At 40.5% G+C, this 17,779-nt stretch overlaps 2 protein-coding genes across 9 annotated transcripts; one reads left to right on the top strand and one right to left on the bottom strand.

Moving 5' to 3' along the window:
* Window positions 1-171: 171 nt before the first annotated feature.
* On the bottom strand, window positions 172-17,703 carry LOC132257924 (tubulin polyglutamylase TTLL5). 8 transcript variants are annotated; one of them, XM_059754986.1, is made up of 5 exons: window positions 17,500-17,703; window positions 6,700-6,777; window positions 5,041-5,712; window positions 3,902-4,118; window positions 172-3,835 (listed from the first exon to the last, which is right to left on the bottom strand). In XM_059754986.1, the coding sequence occupies exons 2-5, from the start codon at window positions 6,744-6,746 to the stop codon at window positions 2,048-2,050; spliced, it is 2,724 nt and encodes a 907-aa protein (XP_059610969.1). In that variant the 5' UTR covers window positions 6,747-6,777; window positions 17,500-17,703; the 3' UTR covers window positions 172-2,047. The 8 variants fall into 8 exon arrangements, with proteins under 8 accessions (XP_059610969.1, XP_059610973.1, XP_059610968.1 ...); XM_059754990.1 differs by having other exon boundaries at window positions 17,515-17,703; XM_059754985.1 differs by having other exon boundaries at window positions 17,557-17,703.
* LOC132257760 (cGMP-dependent protein kinase egl-4-like) lies at window positions 11,810-14,127 on the top strand. Its single transcript, XM_059754790.1, has 3 exons — window positions 11,810-11,884; window positions 11,948-12,001; window positions 12,093-14,127. Exons 1-3 carry the CDS (start codon window positions 11,810-11,812, stop codon window positions 13,872-13,874), a joined length of 1,911 nt encoding a protein of 636 aa, XP_059610773.1. The 3' UTR covers window positions 13,875-14,127.
* Window positions 17,704-17,779: the final 76 nt, after the last annotated feature.

Genomic DNA, 17,779 nt, shown 5'->3' with positions numbered 1-17,779 from the left:
TGAGTGTAGACTTCCCGACACACAGTTTTCCCTCCCTTGAACCCACGTTGCCACTGAATTGGGAAAATTACTCGAAAAGCACTGGAGCTGAGGTCAGAACCTCTGAAGTTCGATTCTAGCAAATTCACATGGACAACCCTGAAAGCGCAGGCAAAACAATTGGCAGACGATTTTCACAAGATTAGTTTTTATTGAGAGACTTGTGGAGCTTTTACCAGAAAAGTTTGAACAGTTAAACAGCCGCCTCACGAAATGTACTGTGCTACATAATTCTTGCTTTTTCCTAAATTTGTCATCCACTTTAAATACTCCTTCACAGATTCGTCTTTCCTTCTATTTAAGCTGTAAGAGGGAATTTTTTCCTATTCAAAATCGTATTTCATTGCGCAGAAAAATCATTACAATCCCGAAGAAAGTCCATTCATTCTAAGTCACATTATTGATATTGATTAAGTAATGAACATTATAGGCTCTTAAGTTCTCTGTTTTAATATCTCATGCTTTTCTCCGTCGCTGCTGCGATAATATTTTAGAAAAATATCTTTGTATGTTTTCTTCATTTACTTGCTATCTACTCATCATATTCGTTTCACATTCATTGTATTTTCATTCTTTCACGTGTGCAGTTAATATTTTCTTCACTCCATCGCATATCACAACTGCAAAATTTTCTTATTTTTCCACTAATGTAAAATGTGCAAATATTTTTGTAAAATAACTAAGATCTCATTCAATTTTTTTTTTTCAAAATGATATTGGCAAATTTCACCTACTAAACTTTGAAGTGATATTATTTTATTGTTACCCAGTATTTGGTTTCTTACTTTTAAAACAAAATTTTGTCAGTTATATTTCTAGTACTAAATACTTAAGTATTTGTGATTATGAACATATGTATAAATTTGAACACAAACGATATAAGAATTATATTAAATACCTCAATTAAACAATAGTTTAGTGTTAAATGATTGCAAATAACTTTCTTAAACACAATGTGTGAATTTATTTCTGCAGGAACTTTGAACAACTCACTCAATTTTATTAGCAATTTTCTTCCAAATTCTCTACAAAGTACAAAATAAACAAATAAATAACAATAAATATCGTCCCATTTTCAACAGAAAAGTTTTTAAGTCTGATGCCAAAGACAATGTATGAACGTTACGTGTAAGTTTTTGTTTGCACTTCGATCCATTATCAAATAAAAACCTTTGATAAAATTTCTTTGGTCGCTTCTAACATGCGATGCAAAACAGTGGCGTAGTTAATCTGGGGCGAGAGGAAAAACTTTTGCACTATCTATTGAAATATTTCTTTACTAAGTCTAGACTTCGTTAAGTGTTAAGGATTCTTCGCAATATCAAAAATATAGAACAGCAAAGCCGTTTTCAATCCAACACTGGGATACAGAATAAGAGTTCCAATTTAGTTGTTAACTTCAAATACTAGAAGAGTGAGGGAGGAGAAGTTATACGCTATGCACAGTTATTAGTTATAAAGGTATTTGCTTTAGGCCGAATCTTTCAACGTGAAGTTCAGGCAATTGTCGCTTCACGAACATTCACTACGCCACTGAAGTAGAATTCCTCCTAATATTCTTCATATATTGCTATCTTGCTTATTGTGCTTGCGTTCCTTTCTAATTGCTAAACGAATATCGTGGCTTAATTGACTGACTAGACAACAGTGTGGAGCTGCTTTTATAGTTGAATTAAATACCACAAATAAAATGATTTTTCCTAAAAACTAAAAATCTTCTTCTAAAACATACATAATTGTAGCACATGCGTATATCGAATGATTATAATAAATTACATAGAAAAATCACCTACAAAAGTAGAATATTTGCCTTATACAAAAAGCTATTTATACTTAATCTCACAGATCTCCATGAAAAAAATTCGAGTAGAACAAAAATGCTTGGTTTTATCACAATACTTTGACTATCGTTCTGGTTATCCTCTTTAGCTCATTATTACTAGATTCATGCCTGAAGATTTCTAAAGGAGATTTAATCGACGGTTAGGTGAGGGCAGATTTGGGAGAGTTATTTGGTTATTGTGTGAGTCTTGCGCTTCATCGTGTTAAAGGAGAAGGTCTTCTCGGGGAGTCTCTTGCCGTTCTGGATCTCCTTCTCGGGCGATCGGGACTCGATGGACTTGTAGTACAGATCAATCTTGAGGGATTCCTTGCTGACGCCAATTGGCGCCATGTTGGGCAGGGCTTTGAGGAAGCCATGAGCTCCGACTGGGATTGGCGGAGCCTGAGGAGCTCCGGGAGCGCAGCGATTGTAGAGGAATGGCATCTGTTGAGTGGCATTGGTGTGAATGGTGAGGATAGCCTCGAGATCGGACTCTTGCGCCTGGCAGAGGAAGTCACTGAACAGGCGATTAGGAATTGAGCCATACGGATCGAAGGAGTCACTCAGCGCTTCGGTTTCCTTGTTGTAGACCTCCAAGTAGTCGCCAAGCTGCTTCGCCACCAGGGCGCTGCGATCCTTGCTGAGAATCTTATGGCTGAAGGGATTACGTATGAAAAAGGGTGTCTTGAAGTTCACCCCAGATCGCTGGATGAACTTGAGCACCAACTTCTCGTGGCACTGCTTCGATTCAGTCGACACACGTCGCAGAATACACTCCAGGTACATTTGAAATGCTTTCCTCGCCTGCATCTGAGACATCTCGCTGCCGTTCTCGATCAGCTTCCGGATCTGCTTGCGAAGTCGCCTCGCCTCATCTGTGCTCTTGGGCTGGTACATCTTATTGCCCAGATTTAGAGGCTGACTGGTCTCCAGCGCTCTTTCGTACTGTTGCATGCGCTCGGCGATGCCACTCTCCACTTCCGTGGCGTTTGGCGGATAAAGCTGCCCGTGAAGCATCACGTTGAAGTTGTGAGGAATGATCATGGCACACACGGATGTGCCAGAAGGCGGCGGCGTGGACGTGGGAATGCCTGTGATGGGATCCAGGTACATTCCATACTTACTGAGACTATCCTCCGTGGGGAAGATACGAATGAAGCCGCTTCGCCGAGCAAACTGAGCCTTTGCAGATCGCACGATCCTCAATTCCTCCGTGGTGAGACTCGTGAGGGTGTGATGCTGATGTTTCTTGGGCAATGTGTGACTGCCCTGGATAAAATCCGCCGAGTTGGCGCGTCTGCCGTGCAAACTGCGATGCCTGACGTACTTGCTATCGTAGGCCGCCTTCAGGAGAGGACTAATCGCCGGAACGCCCACCATATTCAGCAGATCCGTGAGCAGTGAAGCTTTCACCTTCGCGTCCAGTGGCGTGTCGATGCCCAGCGACGGGGAGAGATTCACCTCTAGCAGCCACGGCTTCAGCGTATCGTCAATGAGAATATCGAAGCCATACAGCTCGAAGCAGTTGTTATTGTTTGGCACAAACATGCGACACGCCGCCACGATTGACTGTGCACAGGAAAAGATCGCCTTGATGATCACATCTTCGATGTTCAACATCAGCTGCTCAGTGTCGCATCCCTGACTCTTGAGGTGTCGCAGCAGAGCGCTGAGTGTCCACTTGTGTCCCACATCCTCATCTCCGGCATCCCGACTCTTGATGTAGTCCGAGTGGTACTTGTTAATGCTATAGTTGCACAGATGCATGCATGAGTTCCACAGGAATTCAGAGCTGCGGTTGTACTTCACCGTGGCCAAACGAACAAGTCCTTCTTCGTAAACGTAAATAAGCAGTGGATCGAACGATGTCACAGCCACGTAGAGACGCACGTCGCACTTGTGACCATCAATACAGAGCGGATCACTGATGTACTTGGCCACCACTAGCTGCTCATCCGAGGGAATCTTGTCCAACTGGTAAAAGGGAGAAGATACAGTCAGACATCAGATTTGGCAATGTGCAGAGCGAAGAATACTCACGGTGTTGACAATGTAAATGCCGCGACCACGACTTGAAGCAGCCGGCTTCACGATCCACGGGCCACGGTACTTGTTGTGGGCGCTCACGAGGTCACGATACTCAGTGGGCAGTAGATAAGATTCTGGCACAATATCGAAGTTCTTCGAGCCACCTCGCAGATGTTGCATCTTCTCGATGTTCTTATACAGTCGATCCTTGCGTGTTAACTCGGATGATCTGCAAGATAGGAATTGAATTAGGCAATTACTTACGTTTGACTTAAAGAAGAATGAACCCCTCGGAATTTGTATTAATAAGAGCACTTTGTTTACGCTAATCGACGGCTTATCATTTTACAATGCACCCTACAATCAATTCTTATCTCATTCCTCGAAATACACGAGTATCTCTCATTCTGGAGATAAAAAATTTCTTAATTAACTCAGCGAGCGTATTTGTAAATTCGTATAGAATAGAACGTTTTTTACGCGTGACTAATAGGGTTAATTGTCTTTGACTTGAGCCGGAAGTCTCGAAAATATTGCATATCATTGCACTGTGAATTGTGATTGCAAAATTATAGTTTATTACTCGCATGGCTCATATTTTTCACAATAATTGATGGTTCTATTCATGATAAGAAACAAAGAATGTTCATATACAAATTAAAAGAGAATTATACCAGTGGTATGATGAAAAATAGGCAGAAAAGGGCATAAATACACCATAAAAAGGGAATAAAATCGCCCCAAAATTGGCTGAGTGGAGTAAAATCTTCTCATTCATTTTCACTCCTCCTTATTGCCATATCAAAATTCACTTGTGCGAGCTTTTATGGAATATTCATCAAAGTCTGAGCACACGCAAGACCTGAGGCACTTGGTGTGACGAAGAAGGCAACTCGTAGCGCTATAGACTCCCGCAATTATTCTCCGTTTGCGGCACTAATGGATAGAGGTAAATTTTTGCCATCAAGTACAAATACACGCATGTTATTGATTTTGGTTTGGGGAGCAACGGTGATTTAGTGTTTTGAATGAAAATGCCAATAATATGCAGATTTCCACTGACGTGAGACAAAGGTATGAAGAATAGCTCCGGAAGTGCCTCATAAACATTCACAGGCGGGGGCGAGGGTAATAGATGGTGTACAACTCACCTTGGGAAGTGATTAACTCGCTGATAGGGCAGTAGATTTCGCAGAATATCAGGCTTCAGATGAATTCCCGTCCACAGGATGTTGAATGTCTCATCCTCCTCGGCCTCTTTGAGCCCATGTCCACCGAGGATCTTTCTCAACAAGCGCGTCTCTGTGTTCATGAAGCGATATCGGATGTTGAGAACAGCTCCAGGCATTTCGGACTTATCTTTGGGCACAATTACATCTGTGGCCGAGATCTTTTCCTTCTTTCGCGGAGACTTCTCCGTCGAATCACTACCACTATGCTCGTTGGCGTGGGTTTCGGAGTCAGAGATTGACTTGAACTCCACCTCCTTCTCCATATCACTGCCCGTTCCACTCGAGTCGCTGCCATTGCGATGCGAGATCGACGGTTCACTGATTGAGGACACGAGCTGCACCCTCAATTTGTTCACCAGCTGCTTTCCTGGACCCTTGACAGGCTTCGGGGGCTCAAGCAGCGGCAGAGATTCCACCACACACTCACTGGACGTGGAGGGACTACAGCGATCCACCAAGTCCACCTCCGACGTCGATGTGCTGCTCTGCGACAGGACACATGTTCTGAATACAAGAACGGCATCTCTTGAGCCGTGGGCACCACCTGTTATCCATGGATCGTCAGCCTCCTTCTTCTCTGCCTCCTTTGCACTGCAAAGAGCCACGAGAGCAGAGAGGGGAGAAACAAGAAATCAATTAATTCTGGTTGTTTCACTATTTCTGCACATCTCTCTCTCTTCACCCAACACCAAGTCAAGTGAAAACTCAATAAAATCTGCTCAAGAAATTAATATTGATTGAAATTTTAGATTGAAATGAAAGCTACATAAAATCCACTTGATGTGGAGTATAAATAAAATACACTGTCTCGCAGAAAGACATGCTCACAGGAAATAATGATCAATCAATGTAATTCAAATAGTTAATTGGGTGAATTTGGTGAGTTTACTTTGTCTTTTGTAAACACATATATTTCTGTATTTCACCGTGAACCGATAATTATGCGTGGCAGTGTTCAGCATTTTCCAATCTGAAATACATATTGATATGCACAACTTCACTGTCCCTGATTTCATATAATAAATTATCATACTCGACCAATTTAGAGCAATCCTACATAGAGTGACCATAATAATGCAAGAAGTACAGCATGGGAAAGTGAAGTTGAGCAAATCATTTTACGGTCACTGGAAATTCAATTACACACACTCAATGGATTTCTTTATAGCCTCAGTAAATACTCTTTCCTCAAATGTACAAATACCAAATTCTACAGTATAATACTTTCAATTTCAACTAATGTCTACACAGAACACACAGTGATGTATAAGATGAATATCTTGTAAAATATTAATTACCCGATGTAATTAGTTTTTAATGTTTTCAATTGAACACGGGTTTTCTGGTTTTGCGTGATGAGTGATTTCGGTAAAAAATCTTTATACAGTTTTCTTGAATACACAGGTGGACGTTCATCCGACGTTCGATATCGATATGTTCTACAAATCATCAATATAAATGTTTCAAACTGTTAAATTGCAGCACATGTAACATTGAATGGATCACGTAAACTTATGGACTCAATTCTCACTAAAAATATAGCACTTAAATCAGACATTTGTACAGCGAAATATATACCTGACTGTTGGATCTGGCAATCTTACAACTTTGTCCGATGTTGGCATTTCCAAATTGGTCTCTGCGCTGCGATTATCTCTGATCAGCACATGGAAAGGAAGAGTTAATAGAAAACCTATTTATTTCAATGTCACACAACTCATCACACAACATTTTTATCGTTTGCAACAACAACAACAACAACACAGAGTGGGAGATGTTGGAAAAAAATGTCGGAATTTTTGCCCAATACATTACAGAGTTGACAGAAAAGTCGATTTCTCCCTATCAAATTTTTGCATTACACTTCATATATGAATGGAATGAATTATCATATGATTTTAGTTAGGGCAAGTTTGAATAAAAATGAAATCTTCTGACTGTTAGTTTTGAGCATAAAGCGGGGCAAACATGCGGCATTAGCATTGGGATTGATTTGCATAAAATAAATTATGCTTTCAGTCTCTAAACTAGACAAACATACACACACACACAAAATGGGATTGAAGAGATTGGCGTGTGCACATCAAGAGTTGGGCAAAAACTGATTTTGATATTAAACTTTTCTGATTGCAATAAATTGAAATAGAATGAGTGCTTCTTACACGATAAATAACCACTCCTCATATCCAATTTCAATAAGTATTTATAGTGAAATAGCGAATATTAAAAGGCAATAAATTGACATTAAGTGACTATGGTTATCGACTCTTATTGGCATTATATCAGTCACGACTTCATGCATGCGAGAATTTGAATACTGATGATGGGTGAGCTGATTGTGTGATAAAATCAGAGCATAAATCCACCTTCTGGAGGCATTAAAGTTAATCATTTGATTAGCGAGAAATGGGATTAACAGCAAGTGGCGCGGCGATTAAATAGGCAAAGTGGAGTTTATTGAGTATAGGTAATGTGATCGAAAGAACCACATTAAGAACGGCATCAAATACTCGAGGAACAGGGTTAATGGGTTGATTGCTGCCCACTTCTCATCAACTCAGACTTTCTCGTTAGGCAAAGTGTGAGTAAACCCATGCAAAAGACTCAAATTTTTATATCGATAAAGTGAGGTATTCGCACGCAATGAAACGGAAGAACGGTATAAAATTGCCTCTGAAATCACTTTCACACTTTTGCTATCGGGAGTCACTGCGAAACACCTTTATTTCTGTTATGCGAGTGTCTTGCGATAAAGTTCCCTTGAATTCGTGTGACACTACGTCATCGATTGTATCAATGATTCCATCATAATCACTGTCGGACACAAGTATTATAAATACATCAGCGTTCCAAATATATCATTCACTATCGCATGCTGTTGAATGTCTCCCTCTTTTTGCTCTCTTCCAGCTCACCATCCAGCTTAAGTTTATATTTTCCTATCAGGTTATCACAGAACAAGAAGTGAAAACAATAGCACACGCTTGAGAAATATGAGTGTCACAACACGGAAAAATGCGATGACGTTTTCCTAATCTGATTAGCAAGGCTCGCTGGGTGCTATCAGGGCAGGAAATATGCCGATTACGGAGATGATTGAGATATCTTCCATATACGAAAGAGCCACACACTTTGCGCTTAAATCTGAGGCATGACTTTATCCGTCAATATTTGAATAGCAACTAAAGCGATATGAAACTTTCGCCGTCGTCACAACCAAACGGTGGAATTGCTATATAACAGTCTGTATACTATGTACCGGTGGATGTGTTAGCAATTCAGTATTGTTTAGGCATGGCTCGGCGCGGGCTTTGCCACCACCGCGAGCATCGTTACAGCCAGCATTTCACACAAGACCCAGCACAGCAGAAGCGCACCCGCAAGAAAATGTGTAATAATAACTATTTGTAAGGTTATTGCCGATATACACAAAAAACTAATACGTGCTGTGGCGAAAGGCAGTGCATGCGTGTGTGTTGCCAGCATATAAAATATTATTGATATACAGAAAATGCTATTTACTGGTGACTTGATGGAATGTTTTATCAATTTACTTGTATAAACTCAGACGCTGAAAGTTGTGCAAGATTTGTCCAAACATTCCCATTTATAGACACTCTTCAGCAGGTGTAGTTTCTTCTACTATTCATACCAATTGAGACATGGTGTATTTACACTAAAAAAAAAAACATACTTTCATGTCTATTAGAGTCCACTCAAATGGGCCAAGGTTGATGAGGGAGAACAACGCGGATCAGCCAAAGGTGCAGAATTGACTGAATTGGGAGGAAAATTGCACGCTTTTTCTTTGCACTCAATTATTTGAAAAACAAATTTCCGTCTGTGTCGCACACAATTGAAGATAATTGGGCCGATTCTATTGTCCCGCTGAGATTCAGTGAACCACAAGAGAACTAATACAAAAAGTTACACGGTTACAAATTATATGCCGTTGAGAACAACAGATTAATGTCAAAATCATATTAAAAGACGAGGTATTTAAAGCCACAGACATCTCAAGCATTTAAAGATTAATTTCACACTTAAGTATGTTGAAAACATTTTCTTGTAATCCCAATTTTCAAGAATGACAAACACACGAGAAACGCAAAGGGCGGTGTTGGGATTTCAAAGAAGATGTGAGATACAATTTCTAATCGTGTACTCAAACACTCATTTTATTATTAGAACAGTGAATACCACCTACAACAATCTATGCAATATCAAATTTACTAGAAAATGTATGAATGAAGAGGGAAAAGACCTTATTTATGGCAACAATTTTGCTAAGAGAGTGAATTTGCTGAGAAAATTACAGTCGAGCGATATCACAAATTACTCAAATTGGTTATATTTTATACAATAGATATAATACAAGTTGAGGTTTTACAAACTATGCCTAAAAATAATCTGTTTGCATGAAATACATCGAATAAAAAGTCACATATAACATTTCTAACAAAAATGCAAATTGACTTTCAGTCAGACACGCAAAATATTCGTCTATTCACCCTCAATGGTAGAGAAAAAAAAAAATTAAAATTCCCCTCGAAAATGTCTAAAAAACATCCTCTTTCTCGGTGTCTCAACGCCAATCTTATACGATGAATCATGTATTATATTCATTGAGTGAAAATGTATATTAATAGCATTTTACGACATATCTGCAATTCCTCCACGAGAGAACAATGCAAACATTAAAATTGCCGAAGCAATAAATTTATTAGACAACTATATATCGTCAAGATGATCACAATTTATCGCAAGATAGAAACACTCTTTCAATATATTCAATTGTTGCGGATGAAAGACGGTCGATCATCACTTGATCCTGAAGCGTGAACAATTTATCTAATACACACGGAATCAATTGAGAAGCAATTTTCACAAAATGCACCCACTTGAGAATCTCCACGTCAAGAATTGTACTTTAATCGAAGAGCAGCACAAATATCTTAAGAGGTTTGATCTCTGTGAAACTAATAACAGTTGTCACGTCAAGAAAACCCATCATTTTGACCTTAATCCAGTTGAATCATCGCTGATTCAATATTAATGGATTTATAGCGTGGTTTATAGAGAATTTGATTTCAATGAGCCACAGGAAAACAGTATTAGAAAAAAAACAAACACTTTATCACACACACAGTCCAGAGAATGTAATGACACAAGTGCCTAATGCACAGGATTAACATCGTCTGAAGTCTCTCAGAGTTACCAGAAGCAACCGAACTTCTAACAAATAATCTAGCTAAAACTTTCATGTAATTTGCCACGGTAAATGCGGCAAATTTCGTTCTATGTATATTTTTTCAACTTAGCAATGCTATAGAAACTGTCGTTGTTAACTAACATACAACATTATCCCAAACAGCGCCCACGACCACATTTTTCTTCACTGCACTTTTCCAGTTACCTTTTTCCACACAGTTGTGGGCGCGGAGTGGAGAGAAAAAAAGAAGAAAAGTTCTTGTCATAACTCTCCTCCACCTTCTGGCCTCCTCAGCATTGGCACAACAAGAAGCGGAGGAGAAGGAATACAACACAATTGAATACAAATACGGGGGAGTTAAAATATGATGTCAGGAGTGTAATAGGAAATAGTGTCTGATGATCCCTTTTGTAAGCAAATCGATTTAATAAATTTCACGATAGAACCAAAGCGATTCTAGCAATATCATCACTTCGCCACTCCATTACAGGATGTTTTTTACACGCCTTAAATCACTTTCAGACAAGTCTCGGCATATTTAAAGGCGTGATTTGAGTGTTATGCTTTTGCTTAGAAGAAAAACTCGAATAAAATTCCGAGCATTCTGAAAAATGTCGCAAATTACGCAGATTAAATTAACCCAATCTCAAGAAATTGATTTAGGGCACGGAAATAGCTTTTCATAGGAATCCACTTAGACTTTTTATGGAGAAGATAAAAAATGGTTCCGTCTCTAAATTCATCAACGCTGGTTTCATCAGTGACTTCATCGGCGCTAAGAGTTTCTCTGTGTATTGTATTCTTATCAATTTAGGGTCTGTTGTTCAGGAAATTAGACCACAGAAAGGCTTAGTGAAAACCTTACAAAGTATTCCAATTCCTTTGTATTTTGAAACATTTTCTTCAAACAATCAGCAATAATCGCGATATCTATATTTATACAATATTTTATAATCTTCAAGAGTTTCCGCAAACAATTTTTACCTAAAAATAAATACATTCAGTAATATTGGCAGTAAATATTGATAATAAAAGTGGATAATTGGCAACTTTTTAATTATTGGGTAGTAGATTAGGATAAGTTAATATTCGAAATTTTTATCATGAAAGCAATTCTTCCCCATATGATGACACCTCCAATAAAAGAGCAAATTGAATTGAACGAGAGGAACTCCCACCACTCATATCGCACACATCGAGAGCGGATAATTGAGACAAGAAATAAAAGTCTCTTTTTTTCACGAGAATCGCAACTGATAAGGAGTCTGCCAATGGATGTGAGAGCGTGTACTTGAATTTAAGCCCCTTTATTCGATTATACGTCTTCAGTTGGAAAGCCAGTCTGCAACGCACCACCGACCAGAGCAAATGCTCCCCAGGAAAATCCTTCAATCAGACGTGTTTCTCCGGTGATCTTTAGAAGCGCTGAGAAAGTGTTTTAGTTGAGTGTCTTCAGCAAGTATCACTCTTCGCGGCATGAAGCTGCTGTGCTGTTCAAAGTCTTGGAATATAAATTCCCAACAATTTGACAGAGACAACGATGTATTTGAGGTGAATTGTGGAAGAAAAAAATTATCTCTTAAACAATACGTCTTAACTTCCTCCACATTGCAGATCGTATCACCCCTTCCATGTGGGACCATAAAGCAAGATAAACCGTTCTCAAGTGTAAGAATCTATAAAACAAAATCTGTTTGAATTTCACCTCTTTATCGAAGGCGTGATTATGAATTGGCATTTTTTTCTCCTCTCTAATCAGCCCCCACTTCAGCGACGTCTTGGCATACGTGCCGAACCGCCAAGTTTGAATGTTGCAGAGACTCAAACCATTCCCAAGGATAGGGAGACCGTCGAGTTCCTGAAGGTTGCCATCCTCAAGAATGACTACCTTAAGAACATCATGGACGACACGAGATTGCAGCTGCTCGTGGATGCAATGAGTCCGGGATTCGCGGAGGAGAACACCATGATTATTCGCGAGGGAGACGAAGGAGACGCCATGTATGTGTCCTTTGAGGGAAAGTTCGCAGTGCTGATTGACAATAAGTTCATGGGAGATTTTGGACCGGGAACCTTATTTGGAGAGCTCGCGATTCTCTACATGGCTAAGCGATTCGCCTCAATTCAAGCACGCACAAATGTGCGATTCTACAAACTCCCGCGACAAGTCTTCCAGAAGATCATGGTGAACACAGGACGAGAGGAGAGAGAGCACAACCTGCGTTTCCTGAATAGCGTACTGTCGTTCCAGCGCTTCTCGAATCGATCATTTGTCATCAATCGAATGGCCGATCTGCTCAGACGGGAATTTTATCCATCCGGCTGGGAGATCATAAAGCAAGGCGACAAAGCTGACAAGTTCTACATAATTCGGGGCGGAACAGCGACGGTGACGCAAACATACGAGAACGGGAGAGTCCTGGAAGTGGACGTGCTCAAGCGTGGAGACTACTTCGGTGATCGAGCTCTGATCACCGAAGAAACGCGCGATTGCTCAGTGATCGCTAATAGTCCGGGAACGGAGTGTCTCATCCTCGACAAGAGGGACTTCATAAGATACGTGGACTACAAGGTCTTGGATCAGATGGACACAAAACTGTCGATGAAGGATTTAACTGTGATTGGCACGCTCGGTGTCGGTGGCTTTGGCCGTGTTGACTTGGTGACCGGACCAAACAACGAAACATACGCTCTCAAGTGTCTTAAGAAAGTGGATGTTGTTCAGCAACAACTGCAAGAGGAGGTTTACAGTGAGAAAAAATTGCTGAAAATGTGTGATCACAGTTTTATAGTTAAGCTGCGTGCCACTTTCAGAGACACCCGCTTTGTCTACTTCCTAATGGAGCCCTGTCTCGGCGGTGATCTCTGGACACTGCGTCAGAAGAAGAAGAAATTCCGCGAGCCAGACGCCAGATTCTATCTGGCGTGCGTGATAAGGGCCATTGAGTACCTTCACTCGCACAATATCATCTATCGAGATCTCAAGCCCGAAAATCTCATGCTAGATTCCACAGGATATCTCAAATTGATTGACTTTGGATGCTCTAAAATGACAGTTCCAGGTGAGAAGACGTACACATTCGTCGGGACGCCCGAGTACATGGCGCCGGAGATGATCATGAACAGAGGCTATTGCCGATCAATTGACTGCTGGTCAGTCGGTGTGCTCGCCTATGAGTTGCTCACGGGAAAGTCCGCCTTCGTCGGACAAACGAATCTGGCCATCTTCAGCAGGATTCTCAAGGGCATCCCCACAAATCAATACCCATCTCATCTCTCCAAGGAGGCCACGAGTCTTGTCTCGGGACTCTGCCGTGTGAATCCCATCACGAGACTCGGGTGCCAGAAGGAGGGCATCTCTGGCCTCACAGAGCACGAATTTTTCCGCAAGTTCAACTGGAAAACCCTCACAGCCATGACAATGAAACCACCGCACGTGCCAAAGGTGAAAAATCTCGCTGATCTCTTGGAAGACACCGATCCCAAATACGAACTGCCGCCAGAGGACTTTTCCGGATGGGATCAGGGATTCGAGAGCTAAATTGCATGTTATTTATTTCACATATTTATACTGTCTTTTCTACTTGTGCTATTTATAAATTGTACACTTGAAATCCACCTTTTTTTTCGCCTGCTTATTTGCTCTTCCACTCTTGTTCATGTCTCGCACTTTTTGTTCTCTCTCGAGCACTTTCACTAAATTGGATGATATGGGGATATATTTTCCAGAGTGGCCATGACTGTTCAGTCACAGCGAAGCGTAGAAAATGAATTAAATCTACATTCATTTGCAGCGTAATAGAGCGTAACTTGAGTAATTACCGTTCATTATCTCCTGTCAATTCTTCTTGAAATTTAGTGTAAATTTTACAATTGTTGATATATCCGCAATATTTACTATCCCATTTAATTACCCACGCTCGCCGGAACTGCGGTTGAAATCGAACTTCAAAAGATAACATTTCTAATTTCTCTCTATAACGATGATTTAGAGTTTTTAAACTTGGCACTATTCTAAAAATAAAACAAAATAAAACACAAGAAGGTAAACAACAATGTATTATGTATTTTTTCTCGAGGAAAAATTACCTCAGAATATTCGCTGTTTTATGTTTATGCAATTGCGCTGATTCGCTACCCTGTGAGTTTCTTCAACTTCTTATCTAACCGCTATTTAACCCAGTGCTTGTTGCTTTGACTGGGTGATTTTGAACTCCTCTAAGGACAGATTTACATGACACATGACTGCGAAACATGAGGTAGAAAGACAAATTCAATAAAAAGAAACTCAATGCATGATCACATATCCATCATGATTTTTATGTTTCCAGCAGCAAAAAAATGCCATTGTGAATATATGACGAAGAAGTATATATTGATTTAAATGTACGGTGGTATATTGAGTGGAGGAACACCTCTTCTCAACATTGCAATTTCAATTGTCTGTGCAGACGATATAGACAATGGATTCGTGATGAATAGTATTTCTATTAAAAATGGAAAGTTTCATAAATGGAATCCGGAAGAGGTTTCGTGCAGCAGCAAAACGAAAATAAATTTTTGCGAATATTGAACCCTTCTTCTCACTTTGTTTTGCTCTTTATGATTGAAACATGTGTATGACTAAAGCGACAATACATCACGATGTTTGCAATATAAGTATAATTTATTTCAGAATTTATGTCATTTCGCCATATAAGCTAATAACAGCCAAGAGTTATTTGCACAGTGATTAGACATTGGATGGTTAAGGGGAATCACCCCTGAGACATAAGGGCTCTCGACTGAATAGCACATATATTTCGTGGCGATGTGACAAAAATAGAAGCCCATCTAAATAATTATTGACTAGATAGACTCACTCATTAGGTATTCCTATGACAAAATATGAGGATTCAATTGTGTGTAGCATGAAAATTCTATTTTCGCACACGATGTCATGAGAAACTTTTCAAATCATTACCATATTTTTACTGACTTTTCAGCTTTCCAACTTGCGGTTGAGTCTAATTTTAAAGCATCAAATACACGTGGAAACTTCTTCAACTCCTGTAAATCACTCCGTCGCACTTTTTCGAATCAACCCAACAACAAACTTGTTAATCTGATGCACACGCGAATATACTTCATAAATCTGGTATTCGAGTTTAATTCCACAAATTGCAGGCTAACAATCTCTAAACTCAATAATAAGAAGCATTCCTCGTAATTCGTGGCAAAAATCGATCTCCAGCCTTGTGACAACCAATAAAACGCCAGTGAAATAGGATGAATTATTACACAATCCTTGTGGGACACGTCCTTGAGCCTCTTTTGCCCGTTAAACCTCAATTCGGCCTCTCGCTGAAATATGACTAATTAATAGGGGTTGATTGTAATATGTCGTGGCTTAGTCATTTGAATATGTGTTATTCGTCACAATGTTAAAACCGTTAAAACCATTTTTATGTCTCATCGTGAAAATATTCCTGATGTTGAGTTACCTCAAGTGTGCCTTGAAGTGTCGATTAAAGTTAATCGAATAAACCTCGAAGTATGTTTGTATGTATCAGACGGAATATCATAAAAGTACTTAACTAGAGACCATTAAACTTTGTACTTTCATTCTTATTCGCTTGGAAAATGGAATATAATATTTGAGATTGAAAAATAAAGTCACTTTCTCTGAATAAAATTTACCACCAAATAAGATCTTTCGTTTGAAAGTTTGAAAAAAAAAGCGAAAACTGTGTAAAGATAAGCATTAATTGAGAAACAGTTATGGTTGCATTAAATAATTATCGCTGGATCGATTTCATTATGTTGAAGTAAGGAGCTATTTTTGTCTCTCGTGCCATGAATGCACACACCACTCCTTAAGCCACAGAAAGCTCAAAAGTGAGGTGAAAAATTTTTAATTAAATCGCTGTGCATTTACGGACTAAGGGCAAATTAAATTTCGCGTGCTTCCCGAAATAATGGGGAATCTCGCGAAAGCCCTTAGTGAAAAATGTGCCCATGTCTCCGGTGACTTCTCCTGCCATAACTCTCTGTCGTCACGCTGGAAAGTTCAGTCGTTCATCAAGGACGACCACATGACATGTTCGAGGAGGTAAATTACGCTGCACACGAACCACCGCAATTTGTGCCGTTGCGACGAGGACGAGAGATGCTGATTTGGGAGCACAGACCACGAAGGTCACGAACGTCGCTGCGGGCACTGCGACAAAATCCGCAGGCCCTTTCCTCCTGCACGCACTAATAGGAAAAAATTAGGAGCGACTCCTTGCGCGCGTGTCCTTTGAAGCGCTAACAGCTATTGTTACAATATGCAAAGCTGTTGTGCCACGAAGAGAGGGAGTGAATTATGCATTGTTTGCTCTTATTGAAACTCGCTTTAGCCTCCCCCATTATGCCCTTATATTGTGAAGACTCTGAAGAGTCTGGATATCATGAATCATGTGACTTTTAATCTTGACCTCGCTCTTGACCTGACCCTAGACAACAAAGTTAAGCCCAGATGATTTGTGCTGCTTTGATTGCTCTTTTGCTTATGAGCAAAAATTCCTGAAACACCATTAAGGACTTTGAGAGACTTCAGAAGAATCTCAAGTCTCACAAATTTCTGCTGCCTTGCGCGAAGTTTGCCAACACGCACTCCCAGGGATTGGTGTTTTTTCGGGGTTTAGGGAGCCTCGCGCGCGGGGGGCGAAAGTCTCCATGACCACGAGACTCAATATAGAGGCACGAAAGAGTTGGGGCCGTGAAAAGTTGTAAATAGCAAAAATTGATGGAATCCTGTTGCATTCTCGTCAGCTAAATTTAGCCGCGGATCAGACGGAATGGAGAACAAGTGAGACCATCATGCCGGAGAAGTCCGCTGGCAGGTGATGGTCGCGTGCGGATCTCTTTCGATTTTATCAAAAATCAATCACGTCTGCCTGGAATCCGACGAGGCACGAAATGCCCTCCCATCTGCCATGGGGGCGCTGGGGAGAGGCGAAGACTTCCCCCACCCACGCATGAGGTGCACTTCTTCGCATCACCACGAGGCCTGTTTATTAGCCAAACAAGTCTGCCGAGATAATGTCAGCTCGCAATTGAGGGCGGAAGCAAAGCAGGACAGAGATACGATAAAAATTGCATGCGGTTATCGATTTCATTTTTTTTTGCAGACTTGCCCTTACCCTACTTTGTGACACCTTTTCGCGTCTTATCACCACACGAGACACAAATCTACTCACACCATCCGCGATGCTCATGCTGGGCTCCACGAGCCTCACTTTATCATGCCAAATCACTCGACACTGCGCGTAATTACTCGAAATTTTTATCGGAATTCACTCTTTTTCAAAAAATGCACCACTCCGATGACAGCGGGCTCGCGGCGAACGCGAAGAGGGGAAGACAGTTCGCCACCATCGAGCGCGCCAAACTCCATCTGCCAGATTCACGTGGAAACAAAAT

The sequence above is a fragment of the Phlebotomus argentipes genome, unplaced genomic scaffold (assembly GCF_947086385.1).
Source record: "Phlebotomus argentipes unplaced genomic scaffold, Phlebotomus argentipes genome assembly scaffold_4, whole genome shotgun sequence".
NCBI lineage: Eukaryota > Metazoa > Arthropoda > Insecta > Diptera > Psychodidae > Phlebotomus > Phlebotomus argentipes.
This window is presented reverse-complemented; position numbering and strand designations above follow the sequence as displayed.